The sequence below is a fragment of the Dromiciops gliroides genome, chromosome 5, assembly GCF_019393635.1.
Source record: "Dromiciops gliroides isolate mDroGli1 chromosome 5, mDroGli1.pri, whole genome shotgun sequence".
NCBI lineage: Eukaryota > Metazoa > Chordata > Mammalia > Microbiotheria > Microbiotheriidae > Dromiciops > Dromiciops gliroides.
In genome coordinates, this window is record NC_057865.1 from 59747205 (window position 1) to 59765337 (window position 18133).

Consider the following 18133-nt stretch of genomic DNA (forward strand, 5'->3'; position numbering starts at 1 on the left):
TTGTACTTGTATCCTAAGAACCTAGGCAATATAATGCCTGATATATGTTAGTACTTAATTGATACTTATTTGATTCATTGATTGATGCTGGCCTTAGCAATTAAAGGATTTTTTTATAACATTGGTGAGAATAATTTTATTCTATTGATGGATTCAAAAGCCAGATTGAAAGTTGCTTAGAAGCAAGTGGCAAATAAGGAATTTGAAGCAAGGAGTAGAGAGGATTTCTTTTTTTAATTGAGAATTTGGTTATGAAAGGGAAAAGAAATAGAAGACAGTACTTTGAAGGGTCAGGTAAAGGGATTTTTTTAAGAGTAGAAGAGAGGGGCAGCTAGGTGGCGCAGTAGATAGAGCACCGGCCCTGGAGTCAGGAGGACCTGAGTTCAAATCTGACCTCAGACACTTAACATTTACTAGCTGTGTGACCCTGGGCAAGTCACTTAACCCCAATTGTCTAACCCCTCCCCCCCCAAAAAAAGAGTAGAAGAGAATTGGGCATGTGAGTAGGCATTACAGAAGGAGACAGTTATAAGGTGAGAGAGAGAGAAAGGGGAAGGGGGCAAATAGCTCTTTGTCCCCATTCTTAAAAAGGAAACAAGTATTTGACGCCAATAAGGAAAGATTTTATTGCCAAATAAAAGTGCTTATAATTAATTCTAGAGATAATATAGGGAGCCACTAGAATTTGTTAAGGCAGGAAGTGGAATAAATGGTCATACCCATGCTTTATGAATATTAATTTGACAGCATTGTAGAAAAGGCAGTGAATGCAAGGAAAAGTTTAGGCAGGGAGGTCAGTTCATAGGCTCTTGCAGTAGTACAGATGAGAGAGATGTGGTGATGGCTTGAATGAGACAGATGAATGTGTGAGTAGAGATGTGAAGACAGATAAGAGAGATGTGGATCAAGTTAAAAACCAATGGATTTGGCAACTGATTGGATATATGAAGAGAGGGAGACTGAAAAGCCAATAATAATACCAAGATTTGCCATTATCTTGGGCAACAAAGATTTTATTGAGTGCTAAGTAGAAATAAGGAAATTTGGTAGAGGGTTGGGGTTGGGGTGGGGAGTGGATAGGGAGATAATGAGTTCTGCTTTGGAGACATTTAATTTGAGATTTCCATAGCATATCTAGGATTTTTATTTAATTCAATTTTATTTTCAGTTTCTAATTCTCTCCTCCTTCCCTCACTCATTGAGAAGGCAAGCAAAACAAAACCTCTGTGTGTGTGTGTGTGTGTGTGTGTGTGTGTGTGTGTGTGTGTGTGTAGTTATGGAAAATAAATTTCTACATTAGCCATGTCAGGAAGAAAGAAAGAAAAACAAAAAGAAAGATGAAAATAAGCTTCAAGCTGTACTTTTGAGTCCATCAGCTCTCTGTGGAGGGGAATAGGATGTTTCATTGTGAGTCCTTTGTAATTTTGCTTGAACGTCGTGTTGATCAGAGTTTCTAAGCCTTTCAAAGTTGGTTATCTTTACAGTATTGTTGTTATTGTATAAATTGTGCTCCTGGTTCTGTTCCCTTCACTTTGCATCAATTTCATACAAGTCTTTCCAGGTTTTTCTGAGACTCCCCTTTATCATTTAACACTAGTATTCCATCACATTCATGACTAAAACTTGTTAAGCCATCTTCCAGTTGATGGACATCTTTCAATTTCTAATTCTTTGCTACCGCAAAAAGTTACCATAAATATTTTTTATCGGTGGATCTTTTTCATCTTTTAAAAAAAATTTTAATTTTGGGGGGAAGGTGGGGCAATGAGGGTTAAGTGACTTGCCCAGGCTCACACAGCTAGTGAGTGTCAAGTGTCTGAGGCTGGATTTGAACTCAGGTCCTCCTGAATCCAGGGCCAGTGCTTTATCCACTGTGCCACCTATCTGACCCCCCTTTTCAGCTTTTTTTGATTTCTTTTGAGTATAGACCTAGTAACAGTATCACCAAGTCAAAGGGTATACATAGTTTATGAATGGTTGGATCAATTTACTGTTACACCAACAGTGTATTAGTATGGCTGTTTTCCAGTGTTTGTCATTTTTCTTTCTTGTCATCTTTGCTAATCTTATAAGTACCTCAGAGTTATTTTAATTTATATTTCTCTAATTATTAGTGATTTAGAGCTTTTTTTTTTACATAGCTATTTACATCTCAAGTTTCTTCCTTTGAAAACTGCCTATTCATGCGCTTTGATTGGTTATCAATTGGGGAATGAGTCTTAGTCTTGTAAATGTGATATGTTTTCTCTGTCTTAGTAATGAAAACTCTATTAAAGAAGCTTATAGAGATTTCTCCCTGATTTCTGCTGCACTGGTTTTGTTTGTGCAAAAACTTTGTAATTTTATGATACCACAATTATCCATTTTACCTCCTGTCAGCCTCTTTGAATCTTGCTTGGTCATGAAGTCTTCCACTATCCATAGATCTTGCATGTGATTTCTTCCATGCTTGACTAATGTGCTTATGATGTCACCTTTTTTGAGTAAATGGATCATGTGCTCATTTTGAATTTATCTTGGCAAATGATGTGAGATGCTGGTTTATGGTTTGCCCAGATGATTTTCTCATTTTCCCAACAATTTTTGTTGAATAATGAGTTCTTGCCCCAGTAGCCTGGATCTTTGGAATTTTTAAATACAAGGTTATTATGCTGGTGTACTCCTTTATCTGTTGGGTACCTAATCTAATCCCTTCTGTTTCTTAATTAGTCTCAAGTTGTTATATTATTATTATTATTATAGATTTGTAGTATAAGTTGAGAGGTGGTACTGCTGGGTTTCTTTCCTTCCCGTTTAAAAATTTTTACTGATTCACTTGATATTCTTCACATTTTGTTTTTTAGGATGAATCTTGCTTTTATTTTTAGTTTTATAAAGCAATTCTTTGGTAGTTTGATATGACACTAAATAAATGGATTCATTTTGGTATCATTGTTACTTATATTGGCAAAATGTTGTGTGAGCGATTAATATTTTCCCAATTACTTAGATATATATTTGTGTAAACAGTGTTTTGTAATTGTGTTCATAAAGTACCTGTGTGTATCTTGGCAGGGAGACTACCAATTATTTTATACCATCTGTAGCTGTTTTAAGTAGAATTCTTTTTTTTTTCTCTTCTCGTTCCCCTTCCCTCATTCCCTTTTTTGGTAACAAAGAGAAATTCTGATGACTTGTGTGGGTTTATTTTATATGCAACTTTGTTGAAGTTACTGTTTCAGTTAATTTTTTAGCTGACTAGGGTTCTCTCAACCATCATATCATATGCAAAAAATGATGGGTTTGTTTCTTAGGTTTATTGCTTCAGCGTCTTTTTCTTGTCTTATTGTTTATAGTATTGAATAAGTAGTTGGGACAGCTAGGTGGCACAGTGGATGAGGGCTGTGCCTGGAGTCAGGAATGCCCGAGTTCAAATCTGGTCTTAGACATGTACTAGCTTTGTGATCCTGGGAAAGTTACCTAACCCTTTTTGTCTCAGTTTCTTCTTCTGTAAAATGAGCATAAGGAAATGACAGACCACTCCAGTATATTTGCTGAGAAAATCCCAAATGGAGTCATAAAGAACTTAACTGAAAAATGACTGAATGCTAACAAAAATTGAATAGTATTGGTGATAGTGGATATCCTTGCTTGACTCCTGATTTTATTGGAAAGTTCTCTAGCTTATTCCCCTTATAGGCAATGCTTCATCTTGGTTTTAGATAAGTACTACTTATCATTTTAAGGAAAGCTCCATTTATTCCTATGTTTCCAGTGTTTTGAATAGGAATGGATTTTGTTGAAAGCCTTTTCTGAATTTATTGAAATAATCCTGATTGTTTTTGTTTCTTTTTGTTACTAATATGATCAGTTGTACTTACAGTTTTCCTAATTTTGAACCAGCCCTATACTCTAAGTATAAAGTAAGCTTGGTCATAGTATGATCTTTGTGATATATGACTTATCTAAACATCTAGTTCAAAATATTTAAAATTCGTGATTCAATACTAGATGTCAAACAAGAGACTGAGTATATATAAATGTGAGCGTTATCTTCATAGAGATGGTAACTAAAGCCATAAGAGCTGATGAGGTCAACAAGAGAGAATAGAAGAGAAGGGGTCTGAGGACTGAGTCTTTGGTTGTACCCATAGTAATTAGTAGATATAATATATAGATGATACAACAAAGGAATCTGAGAACGATCTATGATTCTACTATGGTGGTTTATATAAAACACTAATATTTGTTTATTTTATACCCACAGAGTAAATTCATTTTAACTTTCTACTCTCTTTTTGTGTCTTCACACTTTTGCTACCTTTTTTCTCAGAGAATGACTTTCCTTTTTAAAAAAAATTTTATTGATTTTCTCATTTGTTGAATAATTTTATTTTTTCTTTTTAATGAGGAAACTGAAACCCAGAGAGGCTGGATCTCAAAGGTAGAATGTTCCAGAGTTGAAACTCCAGCCCTCTTACTCCAGAGTCATTGTATTTTCCAGTCTACCACACTGGCTCCCATGAAATTGTAAGAACAGTAAAAAGATGATCTTTGGTGTAGCTTTCAGATATTCTTTCTGTATGCAGTCATTGCCAGACTCAACACCTATTTTGTTTTGTTACTCAGTGCATTAAAAGTCAAAGGTCAGGGGCAGCTAGATGGCACAGTAGATAGAGCACCAGCCCGGGAGTCAGGAGTACCTGAGTTCAAATCTAACCTCAGATACTTAACACTTACTAGCTGTGTGACCCTGGGCAAGTCACTTAACCTCAATTGCCTCACTAAAAAATAAAACAAGTCAAAGGTCAGTAAGAGACCTTTATAGGAAACTATGAGAAGCATACACATTTATTTATTTGTTTATTTATTTATTTACTTACTTATTTGCTTATTTATTTATTTATTTATTTATTTATTTATTTATTTTGCAAGGCAATGAGGGTTAAGTGACTTGCCCAGGATCACACAGCTTGTAAGTGTCAAGTGTCTGAGGCCGGATTTGAACTCAGGTCCTCCTGAATTCAGTGCCAGTGCTTTAGCCATTGCACCAGCTAGCTGCCCCATGAGAAGTATACACTTTTAAAAAAAGAAATGCTTGAATTTTCATAGTGCTTCAGCCTGTTTAAATAATGTATTAAAAGTAAATGTGGGGCAGCTAGATGGCGCAGTGGTTAAAGCACCGGCCCTGAATTCAGGAGTACCTGAGTTCAAATCCGGCCTCAGACACTTGACACTTACTAGCTGTGTGACCCTGGGCAAGTCACTTAACCCCCATTGCCTGCAAAAAAAAAAAAAGTAAGTGTAAAGAAAACTAGTACATTTTCCAGCAAATTATTATTACTTCATTAACCTCCTTTTGAAATCACTAGGTATGCTCTTCCTTTTAATGTAACATCCAAGGCTTTCATAATAAGACTAGTGGCCAACAGAATATAGCTTCTTTGCTACAGTCTTTAGGGTAAGTGAAAAAGAACAGGGTAATGTGTTTTTAATTTTTAATGTTCCTAATTGGTCACAACCTTACTTTGACCCATATCTTCTGAATCAAATTTTGGAGTTAGTAAATGCTTCATGCCATTTCTATACTACTTCTCTGTCAGCCTCCTAGATTCCTGGGGCACTAATTTTATGCCTCTCTCACCCATCTATCATTCTTTTCTCTTATTCCTTCTGAAGAATCCTTGATCATTTTTTGTGACTCAGTAATATATTCCTGTTCCTTTAGGGCATATATCTTTGTAAGTACTTTAGGATGAGTCGAGAGATAGCATATGATGTATTAAATTACTCTGCACTTGAAAACAGGGCAGATGGATATTTTCCAATTAATGCATGCCAGCTTTGTTCATGCATGTATGTAGCCCAACCCTACCCCTTCCCCCAAAAGCCCAGTGCTTAGGGGTTATTTTTTAAAAGCCCTATTTTAGATCAAATGTATACGAAAAAATACTTCTTCACAAGTAACTTCATTTTATAATTAGGAATTTTCCCATTTTATTCTCAATAATAAGAAAATAAAGGTTGAACTTTCAGACTTTGAAAATTGAAGTAAACAAAGGAAACTTACTTTTTTATGCTGGTTGTATTAGATTCCAGTGATATTTAGAACATCACCTCTCATTTCCTCTCTCCTGAACCATTCTAAAAGCCTCAACTAATTTCCCCTCTCTTAAACCTAGCCTTCATATTCTTTCCAAAAGGAATCTTCTAAACACAAAGGCCTGAGTATGTCACATCCAGTGCAATTCTCCTGCTTACCTAAGGAAAGGTCATTTTTCTTTAGCTTTCAAGCTTACTTTGTGTTCTTATTTCACAACATTCTTCACCTCAGTCATCTTTTGGCCAAAGTGGACTCCTCGTTCCTAGATTTTATGCTTTGTGCTTTCTCCATGCTGTTCACCCACTGGGAATACATATCTTTTCCATTCTATCTGTTGATCATCTTCCCCATCATCCTTCATGGAGTAGGAGAGGTGGCAGGGACTTAAGAGGAATTATTTAATCCCACGTTTGTACAAATCCCCTATGGAAGATCCCGTCTCTCAATAGTCATAGGATGTCAGTAGATTTACTTCCAGTGATGGGGAGCTTATTACTTAAAAGGTCATTTATTCAGCTTTCTTACATAATGCAAAAATATGCCTCTGCTGCTCCTCCATGTGCCATCGAGGGCCACATACAGAGTGAATGTGTTTTCTAGTCCTCACATGATAAGTCTTCAGGTCTTTGACATCAACTCTCCTGTAAAATGTGTTAATAACCTGTATCTGGTTTTATCGGTTACTCTGCATCATAAAGATCAAGTGAGAGATTTGAAAGGGCCATTACAGTAGTCCTTTACGTAAGCCTCCTTTCAAAAGCTCCCACAAGTGGTCATCCGGTCTCTGCTTAAACATGTCCAGTGATGGTAAATGATCTCATGAAGCACTTCATTCCATTTTCAGTAGTATGGAGTGTGTAATATAGTATATTGGAACCAGGACCTCTCTGCTTCTCCCTGTTGAATGTTAGAAAAATGTTGGTACATTTCCAGGTTTGGGGCCCTTCTCCTATTCATTCAGTCAGGAAACCGTCATTAAGTGCCTCCTATGTGCTAGGCACAGTGCTAAGTGCTGAGGGTACAAAGAAAGGTGGGAGCTAGCCCCTGCTCTCAAGAAGCTCATAGTCTACTAGAGCTGATGACATTCAGATACCTGTGGGTGCAGACAAGTCACATAAGGGATAAATTGGAGAGAATCAGCAGAGGGCAGGCACTAACATTAGAAGGAATCAAGATGAGTGAGATGAGCAGAACCAGAAGAACATTGTACACAGTATCATCAACATTGTGTGTTGATCTACTGTGATGGACTATATTCTTCTCATCAATGCAATGGTACAGAAGAGTTCCAGGGAACACGTGATAAAAGAGGATTTCCAAATCCAAGGAAAATAAAAAGGACTGTGGAGTATAGATGCTGAATGAACCATACTATTTCTTTTGTTTTTGGTGCTGTTGTTTTTTCTATTTTGAGGTTTTTCATCATTGCTCTGATTTTTCTCTTATGACTAATGCAGAAATAGGATTAATGTTATTGTGTGTGTGTGTGTGTGTGTGTGTGTGTGTGTGTGTGTGTGTGTGTGTGTGTGTGTGTATAACCTACATCAGATTACCTGCTGTCTAGGGGAGGGGGAGGGAGGGGAGGGAGGGAGAAAAATCTGAAATTGGAAAGCCTGTATAAACAAAAGTTGAGAACTATCTTTACATGTAACAGGAAAAAAATAAAATACTTTATTAATTTTTAAAAAAAGGAATCAAGAAAGGCTCTTGTAGAAGGTAAGATTTCATTTAGGACTTGAAGGAGGCAATTGAGCAACCATATCTTAAATTTAGCCCCCGAAATGTAACTTGTTTAGGTCTCAGTCTTTCTTTCATTCATTCATTCCTGTGACTAGAAATCATTTAGTCTAGCTATATAATTTTCTGTCTTCATTTATGTTAGATTTCAATGTTTTCTTAAGTATTTTGCTTCTGTTCTTTTCAGTCACAATTTTTCTCCCTGATAGAGAAAACAAGCAAATTATGCCTAGTCTTTACTGCCTGCATTAATAAATGCAAATCTTAATTCCTTTGTTGGGAATAAAATCTGCATGTTTGGGAATGTACTTTTAGACTTCTCCCCCCAGTTCCTATATTTGCTGACCATCAGTTGCCCCATCTGCTACAACCATTGCTTCTTTTTTGTTTGTTTGTTTTTCTTATGGCTTTCGAAAATTCCCCTTTTATGGTCTTTATTTGGGGCGGTCTACTTTTTTGTGGAAATTAGAGATTTTCTGATATTATTAGACCTTTGAGCTTCTCAGAGAACTCTCTGCAGTAACATGGTTCCCTTTAGACAGACTATTCTCCCTTTGCTTCATTGGCAGTATTTGTGATTGTATTGTCAGAATTTCACTTTTGATAAGCTCCCATATCTCTTGAGCCATCTTCCTTTTTAGAACTTCAGACCATTAATATCTGTTACATTTAGTACATTAGTTTGGATAATTGAGAGAGGATGGTATTTAGACATCGCATGTAATGGCCAAAGAGCTATATTTCTCTTATATGATGAAGCTTTGGTAGAAAAGTCAATATGACATTTCCCAGAGGACAAATATATTGACTGCTAGTGAATATAAAGGGTTTTGAGACTTTGGACTTGATTCAAGAGCTATTATATAGAGATATTTTAAGCAAGAGGGTTACATGGTAAAAACAGTGTAAAGAAGGAATTTGGCAGCATTGAATACAATTCTATCCTGGTGTTGTCCAACTATATATATTCTTCAATATATTTTTGCTTTTTGAGACTACAGTGCTCCATTTTTGGCTTATGAGCAACTTATACAGTATAATCCTATTTTTTTCTGTGATATTTAAATACAACACACATTTGCCATGTGTCTGCTGTTTCCAGTGCACTGGGGCCACATATACAAAAAACTAAAATTTATCTTTGCCTTCAAGGAACTTAAACATATACACATAGAATTAAATATATAATTTAATGGGGTAGATGGTAGTCAAATTTGGTTGAGATCTGGGGAGGCTTTTCATGGGAATATAGATACATAGCCTGAAACTTGAAGGAAGCAAGGATTCTGAGACATAGGTCTGGAGGGCGATTTCTTCAGGCATGGGGCTCAGCTGGTTTGAAAGTACAGAAATGGGTCATGTGTTGTGAAATATGACTGGAAAGGTAGGTTGAAGGGAGATAATTGCATGGTGTTAAATTCCAAGGTGACGAGTTTATCTTTTATCCTAGAGGTAATAGGTAGTCACCAGAGTTATTTAAGGAGGGTCAGACCTGTGGCTTAGGAAGTTAATTTTGACTTTGTAGAAGATAGATTGGAAAGAAGGTTGATTGGAAGCAGGGAGACCAAGTAGGAAGATATTTTAAGTAATTGTTAAGGGCTAAAATTCTAGCTAGTCTGTCTAAAATATCTAATGAGTGGTCGCCAGTAAATTATGAGCTTTAGCAAGAGTTAGACTTTTAAGCATTTATTAAGGAGAATAAGAATTTGGTAAAGAGAGAGAAAAAGGCCTAGATTCCTATCTATTAAAGGGAGAGCACATTTCTAGCTCCGCTCTCCACCAGAGTCCAAAGGAAAAAGCCCTCCGTCTCCTCCTTCCTCCTCCCACTAGTCCGCGTCACTTCCTGATACCAAAGACTCCTGGTCTTGCCCTCAAAGACCTTCGCTTCATGGGCAGAACTCTTCTACAGTTAGTATCCAGCAGGTGGTGTCATTCCAATTGTTACATAATCCATGTGAGCTGAGTATATGGACTAGGATGGGCCTGTGTTAGTGAAAAAGGGGATGGTTGAAAGACCAATTGTGGAAGTAGAATTAATAAGACCTAATAATTGATTGGATATGGGGATAACTTTGAAGTTGTGAAATAGGAGTATCTGAGAAGATAGGGAACTCTTCCACAGAAATCATGAAGTTTAAGCAAAAGATCATTTCAGGTGGGAGGGAAAATAATCAGTTTTGTTGGACATTTGGAATTTGAGATGCAAGTAGCATAGCCAGGTTGAGATGTCTAGTAGGTACATAGGGTCATCGATCCAAAGCTGGAAGAGACCTCAGAGGGAGGCTCTTTTGTCCAACACCTTCATTTTCAGATGAAGAGATTTATCCCGGATGAGCAAACAGGACTTGCCTAAGGTCACACAGGTAGTACACGTCAGAGTTCAATCAGAACCTTGCTCCTCTAATTCTGGTTTCTTTTAGCTGTACTACACAGCCACAATAGTAGTTGCTTAATAAATGTGTGTTGATTATTGGTGTGGGTGTGACTATGACAAAGACAGAGAAATAGGGAAATTCGGGAATCTCCTGAGTTGAGAGGATATAGATGAAACAGTATACTAAGGGGGACAATATAAAGAGAAGAAAGCCTAGGACAAAGCCTTGGGGGATAACCATCCTTAGTAGGAGAAAAATAGATTGATGGCCCAGCAAAAGGCAATTGAGGAATGGTCGCACAGTCAGGAAGAGCCTTGATATATAAAGGGAGTGGTCAGCATCATAGCAGACTTCAGAAAGGTAAGGAAGCATGAGGATTGAGAAAAGGCCATAACTTAACAGTTATGTTCTTAGTAACCTCAGAATAGTTTCAGTGAGTGATGAAGTCAAACTGCAAAGGGGTAAAGAACAAGGAAAGGCAATAAGTGGACTTAAAGGACTTTTCAAAGAAATTTGACTGTTAAAAGGATAAAGAAATAGAATCATAACATATGGGGGTGTTAGTATAAAGTTATGTTTGTTTTGAGGTTTTTGTTTTGTTTTTAAAGATGGATAAATTTGAGTGTGTTTTATAGGCAGCAGGGAAGGAAACAGGTAAAAGTATAAAGATAAGAGAATGATGGAAGAAGCAAGCTCCCAGAGGATGGGGGGGCGGGGTTAGATTAAGGTCACAAGTTCTTATCCATAGTCAGTCCTTCCCTACCTTTTTTTATCATTAGCTCCAATAAAAGGTCTGTTCCCCTCACCCCAACTTTGTAAAGAAGTGTTTTTTTCTCATTCCTCTAAAAGTGACATTGGGGCGGTGGGGAGGCTGGGCGATGAGAGTTAAGTGACTTGCCCATACAGCTAGTACATGTCAATTGTCTGAGGTCAGATTTGAACTGAGGTCCTCCTGAATCCAGAGCCGGTGCTTTGCCCACTGCGCCACCTAGCTGCGCCCAAAAGTTAGAATTTTTAATGAATTGTTCAAGTTGATTTTTTAATCCCTGGAAGATAACTGGGTCAGGCTGTGGATCTTGAAAAGTCAATATTCAGAAGTTAGGTGTTTCCTACTTTGGTGTCACTTATTCATTCATTAATTTTGTATTTCACTAACACCAGCCAATGTCTTTTTCTTTTAGGTATTTATAGCAGCAATGATGTAGCAGTATCATTTCCAAATGCAGTCTCTGGCTCAGGGTCTAGCACTCCTGTTTCCAGTTCTCATTTACCTCCACAGTCTTCTGGTCATTTGCAGCAAGTAGGAGGTTTGTCCCCTTCAGCCACATCATCTGTTACCACGGCTGTTGCTACAAGTCAGGCAAGTAATTGCAGTGGTCTAGAAGGTCACTGGATTTATTCTTGTCATGTAACCTTCTCTTTTGTCTCCTTTGGGGGAACAAATTATCAGCAGGAACTTGCCTTAGATCATACTTTGTGCTGATGTGACCATTGGGAAATAATACCTATTTCTCTCTTACGTATGTCATAGGGATCATAGGTTTTACCACCCGAGGAGATCTTAAAAGATCCTAAGATCATAGAGACAGACACCATCTCTTCCAACTAGTCCAACCTCCTCCTTTTACACAATGAGGTAACAGAGTCCAGCAGAGATCGGGGATCATAGACTTTTAGCTAAAAGGGTTGTTTAATCCACTACCCTCATTCGACGGATGAGCTGGAATAACTTGCACAAGGTCACACGTGAAAGGAAGGGATTCGAACCCATTGCCTCTGACTCCAAATCTTTTCTTTTTCCCATTTTATCTCACTCTGGAAAAGGGTAAATTAGAAAGTGTGAATGAATGGTATTATTTTCATTAGAAGAGTTCTTTATCTTGGGTTGACATGGAAAAATTTAGTTATTGAATGGAAATTTTAATTAGTTTTCCATTCTAAAACAGTTAAGATTCAAGATACAAACTGTTTTATATATTTTTTTTAACTTCTTTAAAAACAAAGGTCATGAGTTTTGAACATTTTAAAAATGGAATATCTATCAAATTGTATTATGTCAAGTACTGGTATTGTTAATATTTTTCAGAAAAGGGGGCAGCTAGGTGGCACGGTGGATAAAGCACTGGCCCTGGATTCATGAGGACCTGAGTTCAAATCCGGCCTCAGATACTTGACACTTACTAGCTGTGTGACCCTGGGCAAGTCACTTAACCCTCATTGCCCTGCGCGGCCCCCTCCCCCCCCCCAATAAATGTGTGTGTGTGTGTGTGTGTGTGTGTGTGTGTGTGTGTGTGTGTGTGTATTGCAGAAAATATTCTCTCAGCCCAGATGATGTCCCACTAATTTTGGGAAATATTAAGTATGATATAATTCCAGGACAGTGTAATGAACAAATCTGGACCTTTCTGTAAAGCTTTTAAATAGGATTTATTAGCATGACTTACTTACTTACTTACTTATATTCGAATCAGTCCATGATCTCATTGATTCAAGAGTTTCTTCCAGTGATTCAGGTAACAACTCACCTATGCCTGCCCATAGTTTTCAACTTTTGTTCATCTCCTCCCATAGATACGCTTCAGTAGCACCATACAACACGCTAGCCTAGCTAGAGGTCTTTTCCACTTTCTCCTGATATTTTGAGGGTAGTGGTCAGGAACTCTTTTATTTCTTTTTCTTGCCTTATGATCAGCCGTGGCAACTGATAAAACAACATATGACTTGGGGGAGGGAAAAAGCCAAAAATCACTGGACATTTTATTCTGTCTTTGGGAATATAGATATTCATCTTAATAACTAAAATTAAAAGCATCATGAGAAAAGCTTGATTTTCATTATGCATTTTATATATAGATATGTGATTATAGTAGTTGGGGAAAAATACTGTGAAAGATCCTCTTCTATCCTAAAGCATATTGATGTACAGAATGCCCCCAAACTTGGTACCTGCATCACTCCCTTCCATATCTGCAATTTTATTATTTCAGCTAAAATATGCAATAGAAAACATTGTAAGATCTGTCAACACTTGTGTCTTTCTGAACAAGTAAGATTCTTTTTCTTACCTTATGATTGTACTCTACTAGATCATTTATTGGCCCAGAGCAGGAGGCAGGGAACAACAGTGAACTTAGAGGAGATTTTAAGGGCCTCAGAAGTCCACCAGATTTATACTGATCATCGTACAGATAAGGAAGATGAGGCCCTGAGAGGTCATTCATATGTTAGTGGCCTTGTAGTTCATCCCCTTCATCAGATGTTAAAAATGATCTGCCCAACATCTCACAGGTAGTAACCTGCAGAGCTCAAGTTTGAACCCTGGTCCTGACTTCAAATAAACTGCCTTTTTCACAGCAACACACAATCACAAAGCCAATAGACAGGAGACCTAAAATTTGAACCCAGTAGCAACTTTTTCAGCTGAAACAACAGAGGTGGCCAGAGGAAAAACAATTTGGAATGTTTGATGACTCCAAAAGTACTAACATACTTTGAACTTCTGTTCCAAGTCTGTATACATTGTATTTACATTTAGCTGAGCCCTTCCTTAGAGGCTTTTGTAAATAAAGAAAATACGTAAATTCATAGGTATTTAGTTATGAAGATCAAACCATAACTAGGAACTTTGTGCCTAAGGCATGTAGGGTAGGGTGAGAGATCCCAAGAAAAACAAAAGGCTGGAGAGACAGAGAACTGAAGGGGTATTGGTAGGGGTGGGGGGAATTAATTAAATACACTGGAAAATACATAACAGGGATACCTCACCCTTGGGCTCAGGAGAAGTTTGATCTGAGATACTGCCTCTGGGGAAAGGAAAAACCTGGAGCTTACTACTTATTCTTGCTAATGAAGTATTAAGCTTAGCTATCTCTCTGCTGGTCAAAGGCTGGTACATAGGCCCTGGGGGAAAGCCCCCATCACACTAACCTGGTTCTCACTCTCAGTTTTAAATATTTTGACTTGTCAATAGAGTTCTACATTTCATTTCTTTAATTGTATGTAATGAAATTATGAATTTTTAGGATTTTTTAAAATGTAAAAACAAATATGACTTTTGTCAGTTAAGGAAAATGTTTTACATTGGTTAGTTATAAGCATTAAAAATAACAAAGGACTCAAGGGAAAAAATTGAAAGCAGTAAGTAGCTTAGAACAGAACTTAGAAGAACTTATACAAACAGTAGACAATGAAAAACAGAATGGAGCAAAGATAATTCAGTGATTCTATTTTTGTTAGTTTGGTTTTTGTTTGTGGGGCAGTGAGGGTTAAGTGACTTGCCATGGGGCATATAGCTAGTTAAGGGTCAAGTGTCTGGGTTTCCAATTTGAACTCAGATCCTCCTGAATCCAGGACCAGTGCTTTATCCACTGCACCACCTAGCTGCCCCTGATAATTCAGTGATTCTAGGAGAAAAAGAAACATTAAAACAAATTTTTAAAATTAAATTTAAAAAATGCTAGATATATACTTTCTTTTTTTGTTTTTTTGTTTTGTTTTGGTGGGGCAATTGGGGTTAAGTGACTTGCCCAGGGTCACACAGCTAGTAAGTGTTAAGTGTCGGAGGTCGGATTTGAACTCAGGTACTCCTGAATCCAGGGCCGGTGCCTTATCCACTGCGCCATCTAGCTGCCCCTAGATATATACTTTCAGTAATAGTGTCAGTTAAATGGATATAAGGAGAAATCATTTAAGATGCATTGGCCTTCCTAAATACCATGCATCATTAGACTTCCTAAAAAACTATCCCTGTTTCAAGGATTCATAAAAGAAAACTTCTCAGATCTTTTGGAATCAGAAGGCAAAGTAAGAATAAAAAGAATCCTCTACTCAACTCTTGAAAAGGAACCCCAAAAGGAAAAGTCCCAGAATGTCAGAGCCAAAATCCAAAGCTTCCAAGTCAAAGAAAAATTACTGCAAGCATATAGAAAGGACTTTGAAGTACCACAGAACTGGTCAGCATCACACAAGAGTACTGGAACTGCAATGAAAGAGAGAAAATCCTAAAATACGATATTCTAGAGGGCAAAAAATTAAGACAGCCAAGAATTAATTAACCTGTAAAACAGTATAATTTTACTAGGGGGAAAATGGACATGTAATAAATAAAAACTCTCAAGAATTCCTGATGAAAGGACAGAGATGAGAGCAGTCCTTGTTAACAGAAGCACCAAGGGGACAGCTAGGTGGCACAGGGGATAAAGCACCGGCCCTGGATTCAGGAGGACCTGAGTTCAAATCCAGACTCAGACACTTGACACTTACTAGCTGTGTGACCTTGGGCAAGTCACTTAGCCCTCATTGCCCTGCAAAAACAAACAAACAAACAAAAAAAACCCAAAACACCAAAAAACAGAAGTACCAAAAACAACAGAAACTTTAAAAGGTAAATACATTTGAGCAATTGGAAGTAAGAAGAAAAAGCATTTGTAAGTCAGCCATATTGCTGGCCCTGTGCTAATAAGTGCTTCACAAATAACATCTCTTTTGATAATATCTAAATCAAGGGTTTCTTCACAATTTTTTTTCCTGTCATGGACCCCTGTGGCAGTCTGGTGAGACTGAGACTTATGGACCCCTCCTCAGAATAATGGTTCATTGCTTCCATTCTTAATTGAAGGAAATGCAGAATTTCAGTTAAAGGTTAGAGAAAATAGTGGTCTAATTTTTTTCCTAACAAAGTTTATTGACTCAGGGTCACTGAACCCCATGTTACAATCCTTGTTCTAAATGAACATGAAGTGTAAAAATATGTATGTATGTAGGTATGCATAAATTTAAAATTTTTATTCTCAACTACATGTAAACAAAAAAATTTAAATATTTTTTTTAAATTTTGAGATCCAAATTTTCTTTTCTTCCTTCCTTTTCACCCAACCTCCTTCAGAAGGTAACAGTTTGATATGTAGCTTATACATGTGCAGCCAGACAAAATATTTCCACATTAACTTTGTTGCAAAAGAAAACACAGACCAAAAAAACCAAGAATAATAAAGTTTAAAAACAGTATGCTTCAATATGTATTCAGACTCATTAGTTCTACATTTCTCATCAGAAGTCCTTCAGAATTGTCTTTATCAGTGAGAATTGCTAAGTCATTCACAGTTGATTATTGTATACTATTGCTCTTATTGTGTATAGTGTTCTCCTGGTTCTGCTCATTGCACTTTGTCAGTTCATATGAGTCTTCCCAGGGTTTTCTGATAGCATTGTGCTTGTCATTTCTTATAGCACAATAGTATTCCATCAATATTATATGCCATAACTTGTTGGAGGCATGAGTTTGATTCCACTCCTGACAGTTGTCTTTGGGGCAGCTAGGTGGTTAAACTGGAGTGCTGACCTGTAGTGAAAAGACCTGAGTTCAAATTTGGCTTCTGACACTGTGCGATCCAGGCAAGTCACTCAACCCTGTTTACCCCAATTTCCTTATCTGAAAAATGAGCTAAGGGCAGCTAGGTGGAGCAGTGGATAAAGCAAACAAACAAACAAAAGCATCTCAACACTCAAAGAAGATAAGATTTCAAAGACTTTAAATGAACAGTTTTGGGTTTTTTTTCTTCTGTTATCATATACACCATCTGTAGTTTGTATTCTCTGCAGAGGCCCGCCCTCTGTAGACAATGTCAAAGTTCTTGAGGGAAGAACCCTCTGGACAAAATTTCCCCTTTCTCCCTTTCCTATATTGTTAACATATTGTTTGTTAGCATAGGGTATTATATTCTGTTATTTTTTACTGTTTCATCAAGGAAACACTCCCTGTTCCTCAAAGAAATAAAGGGGAGAATGTGGTAAAATAATGGAATCTGGTAGCTGCCCAGGGGTCCCACTTGATTGATCTAGTAGTGTTTGAATTGGGTGTGAATGAGAAACTACTACCCACTTTAAAAGATTAGATTTTTTGCCACCTAGTTTAAACTTGGCCAACCCTGAGAAGGAGTGTCCTCAGAGGCTGTGGGCTGTATCATCAACAGGGAACCAGTCTCAGCCACAGTACTCGAAGGACCTCCCCTTTTGGGGAGGGAGAAAAAGGGACCCTAACAGGAAGTGGCACTCATTCTCACTTGCTCTCTGGCCTTGAAGAATCTTTGGTTTGCCATAGAAATTAAGGACCCCTGGTGGTGAGTTAAACCCAGCCCTTTGAATTAACTGAGCTGGAAGCTGGTTTGGGGATTGTGTAGTTTTTTGTTAGAGTTAGGGAGATTATCCACTTTCTTCTTTCCCTAGTCCCTTGTCCTTGACTTTATTAATTTCACCTTTGCTGTGTATTTTATTCCCATTAAATTAAACCTGATTTGTTTGTGGAAAAGAGGCTGTTAAGCTCGTCCGTAGGAGAGGAAGCTTTGGACCTAGAGGTCCCTCATTATTTTCTGAACCCCAATATTTGGCGAGCTACCCAGTTAACTCTCCCCATATTAAGTTTGGCCCCTACAAATCATTCCAGTATCTTTTTTTTTTTGACGGGGCAGTGGGGGTCAAGTGACTTGCCCAGGGTCACACAGCTAGTAAGTGTCAAGTGTCTGAGGATGGATTTGAACTCAGGTACTCCTGAAACCAGGGCCGGTGCTCTATCCACTGCACTACCTAGCCGCTGGGCCCCCCCCCCCCCCAATTCCAGTATCTTTGCCAAGTAATACCCAAATGAGGCACAAAGAATTGGATCTGACAAAAAAAAGCGACTAGGTAACAACAAATAAATATTTTTGTATTTATAAGTCCTTTCCTTTTTATCTCTATGAGGTTGAAACAAATGAAAAACCCAAGAGACAGACTTTGAAAGGGAATGTCACGGGGCAGCTAGGTGGTGGTGCAGTGGATAAAGCACCAGCCCTGGATTCAGGAGGACCTGAGTTCAAATCCAGACTCAGACACTTGACACTTACTAGCTGTGTGACCCTGGGCAAGTCACTTAACCCTCATTGCTGCCCCGCCCCCCCCCCCA

General features: G+C 37.8%; 1 protein-coding gene across 5 annotated transcripts in view; it reads left to right on the forward strand.

The window, feature by feature from the left end:
* The window catches only part of MLLT10 (MLLT10 histone lysine methyltransferase DOT1L cofactor), a 233364-nt gene that overhangs the window by 169543 nt on the left and 45688 nt on the right, over positions 1-18133 (forward strand). For all 5 annotated transcript variants that reach the window (XM_043967037.1, XM_043967036.1, XM_043967039.1 and 2 more), the window contains one exon: positions 11376-11554. In XM_043967037.1, the coding sequence (XP_043822972.1) occupies positions 11376-11554 (179 nt within the window). The remainder of the gene's footprint in view (positions 1-11375; positions 11555-18133) is intronic.